The sequence below is a fragment of the Anser brachyrhynchus genome, assembly GCF_964034855.1.
Source record: "Anser brachyrhynchus genome assembly, chromosome: 20".
Taxonomy (NCBI): Eukaryota; Metazoa; Chordata; class Aves; order Anseriformes; family Anatidae; genus Anser; species Anser brachyrhynchus.
The window spans coordinates 3,456,785-3,465,417 of record NC_137713.1 but is presented as its reverse complement, the minus strand read 5'-3'; the positions used below and the strand labels follow the sequence as shown (position 1 = coordinate 3,465,417).

Genomic DNA, 8,633 nt, shown 5'->3' with positions numbered 1-8,633 from the left:
CAGGCACTGATGTAAGGGGGGGGGAGCAACAAAGGGGGAGCAGCAAATGGGGGCGCAGCCAAGGCCCAACTCCAGCCCCAGGGCGGCTGGAGGAGCTGCCCTGCGTGGTTACCTAGCAACGAGTGCAACCCGGAAGCCAACACGCCCCATCACCATTGGCTCTACCCGTGCGGCGGGGGGGGTGGGAGCCGCTCAGTGTGCGGCTCGCCGAGTGGCGGCTCGGCGCCCCTCCCTTTCAGCCCATTGGCGGGCGGGGCCGAGCCGCGCGGGAGGCGGGAAGCGGGAGGCTGCCGGGGGCGGCCTCGCCTGAGGTGAGGTGAGCGCGGCCCGGGGAGGGAGCGGGCAGGGGGGAGGAGGGCTCCGCGGGCGGCCCTGAGGGAGGTCAAAGCGCCCCGGGGGCTCCGTGCCCTGCCCCGCCCCGCAGCGGGGTTCCCCGGGCCGTGCTCTCACCTCCCCGGGCCTCCGTTGGCTGCTGCCTTCTGCCCGCTGTGGGGCGGATTCCCCCCCCCCCCCCCCCCCCCCCCCCGGGTTGTGCTTTCTGGGGCAGAGACCGCTTAAACTCGGTTCCGAGCAGCCCCCCGTTAACAGACGCCCCCCACACACCCCCAGTGTTTGAGGGAAAGCTTCTCCCCGGCTGCGGTGTCAGGGGAGAGGCTGGCCGAGAGCTCCCGGTCTCGTCTCTTCTCGCTAGGGCTTCCTTGGTGTTGGCAGAGCCGGTGCTGGCGGTGAATCACGGTACACGGCGGTGGTTTTCTCGTGCCCGTGTTTACACGTTAAAAGCCAGGTGAGGGCACAGGTTAGCGAGTTCACGTATCGCTGGAAGACCGCCAACATAAAACTGCTCTTTTATTCTATACGCGCTGAAAACCTGGAAGATGAGTTTCTGTGTCTTTGAGAAACTAGCCGTTTTTTTTAAAGCCATACAGGTCTACCGTGTTTTTAATTCAGAATTTTCAGCGTGACAGGGAAGCTGGCTTACTTTTATTCTCCAGGGCGAGAAAAACGTGAAATAACACTAACAGAACGGAATAGTAGAGTGAACGACAGCACATTTCCCCCTCAGAGTAACTACTGCATTACCAGTAAAAGAAAGGTGTTGGTTTAAAACATTCCTTTCTTAAAGTCAGTGTCCAACTGTACTTTCTCATGGCCATAAAATAAACACTGCAAGCAACCCTTGCCAGCTGAATCGTGCCTTGCGCCGTCTTGCTGTTTTAGCGTCTTCTGCTAATGGACCTGCAGAATGGGAAAATTGTTTTTTTTTTCTTAATAGTCATTTCAATATCCTAAAATATTTGCTGTCCATGGATACAGGCTCTTATCCCAACAATATTCCACCTGAGAAGTAAAAGCTAAAATGATGTATGAATTTCGTTCGTAGTTTGTTGTTGTTGTCGTTTTAAAATTGCCGAAATTCCTACTGTTACTCATCAGATGGCGGTAACTTGTTTTTATCTGTAACAAGGACCGAGCCTGAACAGATGACAAGTAGTATAAATGCCACTCATATACATGCCACTTTCGTTAACATGCTGAACTCTTAGCCCTCTTATCAGGTTAGCAGTTTCTACTTGTTTTTGTTTGGTACCATATGTTGTTTCAGGCTTCGTCTGGTTGTTAATGTTGACTTGTTAATACTGTTTTTTATTGCAGTTATAAACCTGAAATAAGCAGGGGAAAAAAAAAGCAGCAATGTCTTCTGATGTGTCAGAATATACTATTGGGGGAGTGAAGATTATATTCCCTTGCAAGGCTTACCCTTCACAGCTTGCTATGATGAATGCTGTAAGTAGATTCATGTTAGCATCTGCTGAGCTAATAGCTTATGCTTTGCAGTACCTGTCAGCCTTTAGGAAACGAGTATGTTAAATTAGGAGCCTCCAATATCTTGAGAATTTCAGTGCAATGTAACTTACTGGTCTCTGTGCTGTACAATGATATCTGGCCCCTGACGGGGTAATGTTGAAGTACACTTGGATTTGTGAACATTGAGGGCTAAGAATCAAGTTGTATTTTGTAACATGTACGCTTATTTAAGTAAATATGTTCTAATACAAATTTTATATAATTTTGTGAGAATGTAAAGAGGAAAAGATTTTGTAAATGTCTTTTAAACAGATGTAGTACTTAGTAAGTTTTCACTTTCATGAGAGTTTCTCTAAAAGAATTATACTTTACATTTAAGAAGTTTTAAACATTTTTTTTTCTCTGTGGGACAGTTGCATTTGTTGTCTGACATGTTCTCAGTGTTTTGGCTCTGTAAGATTAAAGAAAGCAAGCTAGCTCCATCAGGTGTTGTGCGCGGGTAAGCGTATCACAGTCCCCTGTAAGGGAACCTTATGGAGCATGTTCCTCTTGAGAAAAATACAGCTAAGGCTGGTTGACCTGTGGTTACTCTGAAAGATGATTGGGTGGGATTGTTTTTGTTTTTTACAAGGTAGCAGTTGTCCTGATCTATTTTTAGAAGCATAGTTAAAGATATCCTCTTTTTTTTTTCCCTGTTAATTCTGATCTTGTTCTTGTTATTCTCTTTAAAGATAGTTAAGGGCTTAAATAGCAGGCAACACTGTTTGTTGGAGAGCCCCACAGGAAGCGGCAAAAGTTTGGCGTTACTTTGTTCTGCATTATCATGGCAGCGGTCTATGTATGGTAAGTTGTTGTAATGTCTGTTTGCATCGTGTTTTTTTTTTTACCAAAGTAAGTTATAATGAATTGTTGTTTTTCAGCCTTTGAACGTTTGGTTTCAGGAGTCTAGCTGGGTCTTTGTCCATGGTTATATGTATTGGCTTATTGGCAACGTGGCGTTAGGCAAGCAAAACAGTAACGGCCAGTACTACTAAGCAAAGTAATTGTCGTGTTAAAATGGATTTAGCTATCTGTTATCATAAGGGAATTATACGGCTGTTGAAACTTTAAAAGCAAATACCTGTGGCTGGCAGTTACACAGACTGAATTGCAAAAGAGGGGTATTTTTCAGTTCTGCAAGTTGTTACAGTTCTTTGCGCTGCAGCTCTTCAAAGAGTGATGACAGCTTGTTCAGGCTGTGTAGCATGTAGAGGGATGTGAGGTTTATAACTGGTACCTAAATGAACTCTTTCGTCTTAACGGTTGTGAAAGTCTAGTGCTCGCATATAATCCCGAATAGGTTTTAATGGAAGACAAATGACCGTGTCCTTTATCTTCCTTAGAGAAATCACTGCTTAAATCGTCATGTGAAAAGGAAGACAAAGAGCCAGAAGCCTTACCACTGTGTCGCTGTACGTGTCATTCCCAATCGGAGAGCAGTGAGGCTGCTACAAGTGTGAATCATGGTGCTTCTTGTTCTTCTAATAATTATGAAACAGAAAGTTCCATAAAAACTGGAAGCCTGCAAACAAACACAGGTAACTTCGTACATAGGCAGCTAAAAATCCGTTCTAGCAGTAAAATATACAGCCAACAATGTCACTTTTTATGCTTTCAAGTCAGGAACTATTTTACCATCATAGTAGCAGAGTGCTCATTGATTCTGCCCTGCATGGAATTGGTACTCTAGAAATTTCCTGTATCATGTGTCTTAACCATATTTGTAATAAATTCTATTTTTTAGATGTTGCCGCTGCTTAATGCATTTCTAGTAGTGGACATGCATTTTTTTTAAAAAAACATTTTTTTATTTTTTAGGATGCATGGAAAGCAATACCCTAGCTTCAAAATTGTCTGCCAAAAAAAGGGCATCTCTATGTGAAAGTGAGAGTGATGATTTTCAAGTAGACAGGAAGAGGATTCGTCCTTTAGAAACTGAGCAACAGGTGAGCAAAGTTTATTGGCAGTAAGATGACCCAGGCACAGCTCTCAAACAAAGCTGTCAAATACCAATCAACGTTTCAGGGAAAGGCAGAGAGAATTGTTGAGTCATATCACAGACATAATTTAGATTGACAGATTTTGTTCATTTTTGTTGTAACAAAGGAGCCCATTGTGGCATTATATTATTCATAATACCGTGTCCTAAATGGCTTCCTCCATGTTTAAACACTTAATATCCCCAAAGTGTATTTATCACCAGTTGATCTGTAATGCATAGTGAAAGTATGAGATTCTAGAGTTGAATGCTCTTGCAAATATATTTGTAAAATACAAATAATACCATGGTAGAGCTGTGTTTTATTATCTTTTCAAAATGCCTGCTTTCAAATGTAGTTATCTCTTGCCTGTGATGTGGAGTGCGGTATTTCTGTGACGTTTTCTTCATGTTCATCAGTATTGGTATCCCATGATTTAGTACTTATATTCGTATGTGTGCTGTAAATAGCTTCAATTGCTTCAGAGTACTGGTCAGACAGTTTCCCGTGTCTAAGTTTTTAGATTAATATGGCTTGAACTTATTTCTTGTTATTTTAGCCATGGAAGTTTTCTTATATTTATAGTATTATAATCTCTATCAGTTTTGTAACGGTGTAAAATAGAAAACCCAAAGCTCAGCAGTAGTTAACTGTTACACGTTTTGTTATTGTACTGAACTAGTAATTAGAATTTTATAGCTCTTCCTAAGTGACATTTGTGTAGCTTAGATTTGGTTAAACTTCATGAATATTATGATGCACTGTGTTATTGGAACAGATCCAGTGGAAAACATCTGAAACGAAACACACATGGCTATTGTAAGCACATACTTCAGCCCGATATATTTTAATGCAGTACTTTGTTTTTTCTTTTCCCCAACAGGTTAGAAAACGGCATTGCTTTGCAAAGGGAGTCCAGCTAGTTGATGCTTTAGAAGTTTATAATCAGAGAAAAAATGGGGAGCTGATTGTTCATTCTGAAAAAAGTGTGAAAAACCTTACTTTTTCTCCCAAACCAGTAAGTAATGTAACATGTTTTACATCATGATTGTTAGTTCAAGAGCATTTTTTTTTGACTGTAAAGAGATTATACATAACATGTAGCTTGCTAATCGAGTTTTGCAAAACACTGTGCTTCCAGCTGCTTTATGGCCTCGTAACTTGCTTTAAAGTAATATGTTGTCACTATCTATAGGGAGAACTGCAAAGGCTTTTACTGCTAATGGTGGTGTCTAACCAACATGGTTTGCAAAGCGTAAGTTATATCTATTCAAGTTGTTCTTGTAAACAGTTGGTTGAATTCTTTTAGCCACGGTTTCCCGATAGTTAATAATCTGTCTCAGCTTTCAGCCTGTAAACTTTCAATATGTGGCAGCGGTTCTATAGGATGGGTAAAATTTGTATGTTAGACCTGCTTTATAGTGGGTTTGTGACACCATAGAAAAACTTGAAACTAGGACCATGGAAATTAGGTGAGATCACTTGACAGTTTGTGGGTGTTGCTCAACTTGCCATTCTTTGTTTTTTGGCATATGTAGTAGATGCGAGACAGCACTTCATATTGAAGTGTGTGCCTTTTAAACATTCAAAGAAATAGTGTGGAGAAAGTTGGAGCTGATCTTTACAATATATTACAACAAAACATTACTAATAAATATTGCATGTGATTAACAAGAAAAATCCTGTGTTACTGTGATATTTATTTTTTCTAGTAAAATGATCGCTTCCATAGCAGAGGTATCACAGAAGTTGAGGTACAAATACGCAGCTGTTTCTGAAGCTCTCTGCTAGGCATTGGCTGCAATTCTTGGTGTTTGAGTTTTATTCATTTTAGACAAAAGCGTGTTTAAGCAAAACCAGTAGAATAAAAAATATGACACAGTGAGAGATGAATGTGAGATGCCCAGTTACATTAGTGATGTAGCTCCCATGAGTGCTTATCAAAGGCTGTGACAGAATAGTTCTTGCCAATATTAAAATACAGGAGAACGTGAAATTGTATGAGTTTGAGACAAATATGAGAGAAGAATGAGGTCTGTCCCTTACTACTTTGTTCAGTATGGAAATCTACTTTCTTTTCAAAAGGCAAAGAATATTCTCCCTTTCCTATTTTATATGTTGTTTTACAGTCATACCCATCTCTAGATAACTGTCCTTCGAAGTACAGGGATTTACATGAACGTTTGGAAATGTGCTTGGTTTCAACAAGCATTTGGATTCTCTTAGCTCTTTTCCAACAGCACTTGGCCCTTCGTATGACTGAATGTAGCTTTTATTTTAATCAGTGTTTGTTTTAACTTCGAGAGCTGCTTTCCAGTATACTCTGCTCTTGTAAACACAAAACAAGCCAAAAGCTTTGGTATTGCTGTAAGAGACTGGGAGATAAATCTTTTCCTGACAGAAGTAAAGCTGTTTTCTAGGTCATTTAATGGGAAGTAATTTTTATTAGTTTTGGAAAGTTCCACAGATTTTTGAGTAGAGTATGAACGTCAGCTGGTACTTTGAAACACAAAGGCCAGCAGAGTGTGCTGTTGATTTTCAAATAAAAAGACCTTTCTTATTTCATTGTCAGATTTGCTTTGGGTACTTTGTGTGCGTCTGAAAAATTCAATTTACAAGTTCTAGAATCCTCATGTAGTGAAGAAAACGGAAAACTTTCAGTACTGTTAAAAATCAGACTATTATTCAGTGTTTTATTATTTTTAAGGAAACTCTTCATTTTCTGTAACAGTGGTTGAGCTGTAAGCTAGTGCATTATAACACACTCTCCATGGGTCTGAGTTTGCAGAAAGACAGTACAGTATGCTACTCAAAATTTAAACTCTACGCTGTTTACTGCTTCTTTAGAAAGTAAAATGTAACTGAAGAAGAAATAAGTGTTTGTTTCTTTTTTAAGAATAAAAGCAGTGATAATTTCTTTAAAAAAAATTTATCTAAGAATGAAAGGATAAGGTACTATTTTCCTATGATGAACTTTTACTTTAGCAGACTGAGAACTTGCCTGATGTCAAGAAGCAGTTGCAAAATTAGAACCGTATTTGTCATTATTAGCTTTGCAGCTAAATTTTAGGTTTAAAACATGAAGATGTCATGGCATAGGCTGCCAGGTATGAAAATGCTTTTCTTGTGTGGCTTATCTTGATTGAAAGTTTGCTGAGATATATTCAGTGCTGTTATTGTAATCGTGCATTTAGGATGATAGAGTCAGTAAAAACATTCATTCTGTTCGGTACATAAATGTTCTGGCATATTGTTTTGGGAAGTATAGCACCTTGAACAATGCACGCATCCTTTGTATAACTTGTTTTATTTCAGCCAGCCCTGTGCTCGAGGCTGTAGCTCCTTGTCAGGCATTTCTTCATGCAGAGCCCCCCGGAGAGGGGCTGGGTGGGCGCGTGCCCAGCAGGAGAGGGGCTGCCCGGTGCTGCTGTGTCAGAGCAGCACCTGCAGGGTAAGGACCTTCCCTTCTCCCAGGGTGACTGTCTGCTCTCAGCCCAGGGGCTGGGGATCCATTTCTGCCCTCTAGCTGTTAGTTCTTGTGAGAGAGGGCAGTTCTAGGAGGAACTTAAGATGAGAAGTTATACCCTTATGGTACTCTGTTACTCCTGTGAAAGCATATGGTCTGAGAAACTGGGGCAGCTGGGCTAAGGAATCCCCATTTATACTTCATTAAGGAAAAAAAAAAAAGAAGTAAACAGTAAATGGAGAGTAGTGTAACAAACACTTGGGGTATCAGAAAACAGCTGTGAAAAGAATCTGTCTTAATGTGCTAGCCTATTGCAGTTTAACATATTGCTTACAACCTCCACAAAGGAACTCGAGTGACTTCTGTTACACATTCCAGGGGACTGGCAGCCTGTTACAATCAGGGTCTGGACTCCAGAATGGGCTAATTTACCGCGATGGGATGAAGAAAGTTGTGGATTTGTATTACACGCTCTCACCTGACACCGTATCTGATCCTTTACCTGCTGACTGACGTTTTGAATGAGCTCTTTGAAGCAAGTTCCAGCTTAATTAAAACGTTTGCTTGGTTAGCAGTGATCTGTGAAAGGCTGTGATAAATATTGAACTGGGTTCACCTGCTGGTTACTGCGAGGGGATAAACAGCTGCTTTGTGTACTTTAATCAAGAGGCTGCAGCAGCAGCAGAATACTGTGCTTTTTGAGAGCATATAAAGGAATAGTTGAAAAGCTCAGGTAATGTCACTGCTGATATCTGACTAGATTGTGCTTGTGTGAGATTTCACACAAGGAAGTATTCACCGCTGTATCATTTAGATGGCTTTGTAACCAGGAAATGTAGATGGAGATATGAAGAGCTCCTCTTATCTCTTTGTGTTTCAAAGATCACAGCCTTGGTGTTTGTTTAGCTCTAATTTACACGTAGGACAGGTCTGTGGACTTGATTTATTCTTTTATTAATCTGACTTCTACGTTTTTCCCATCTAAATAGTGATGTGATAGGCTGTTTTATCTGCCTGCTGACAGAGGTAAAAACAAGCTGGATTAGCCCGAGGTCCATATAGTCTGGTATCTGATCTCTAACATCTGTTACTGGAAGTGTCTGATGAAATACTAAGGAAAGTAGAAGAATATATTTTTTCCTTCACCAAAAACAAATAAATAAACAAACAAATAAAAATCTCTGTCCCAGATTCAAACAGCTGAAAATGGGTTCAGGTCTGAAGCCAGAGGGTATTGTGAAATAGTTTTCTGTTGCCTTAACATTAAACATTTATACTCAACTCCCTCCCCCACCTATAGATTCTTTCGTAAATAAATTGAAAAGTTTTCTAAGTTGGGTATG

The 8,633-nt window shown here is 40.7% G+C and overlaps 1 protein-coding gene across 11 annotated transcripts in view; it reads left to right on the top strand.

Annotated features, from left to right (window-relative positions):
- The first annotated feature begins 124 nt into the window (after window positions 1-124).
- BRIP1 (BRCA1 interacting DNA helicase 1) overlaps window positions 125-8,633 on the top strand; it is a 122,949-nt gene continuing 114,440 nt past the window's right edge. For 5 of the 11 annotated variants that reach the window (XR_013941193.1, XR_013941194.1, XM_080563008.1 and 2 more), the window contains exons 1-6: window positions 329-784; window positions 1,654-1,785; window positions 2,538-2,649; window positions 3,189-3,383; window positions 3,664-3,791; window positions 4,708-4,842. Coding sequence is in view for 4 of the 11 variants with exons in the window: in XM_080563008.1 (XP_080419134.1) it covers window positions 1,693-1,785; window positions 2,538-2,649; window positions 3,189-3,383; window positions 3,664-3,791; window positions 4,708-4,842 (663 nt within the window). In the remaining 7 variants the exon portion in view is untranslated. The other 6 variants (XR_013941190.1, XR_013941192.1, XR_013941189.1 and 3 more) reach the window with 6 other exon arrangements.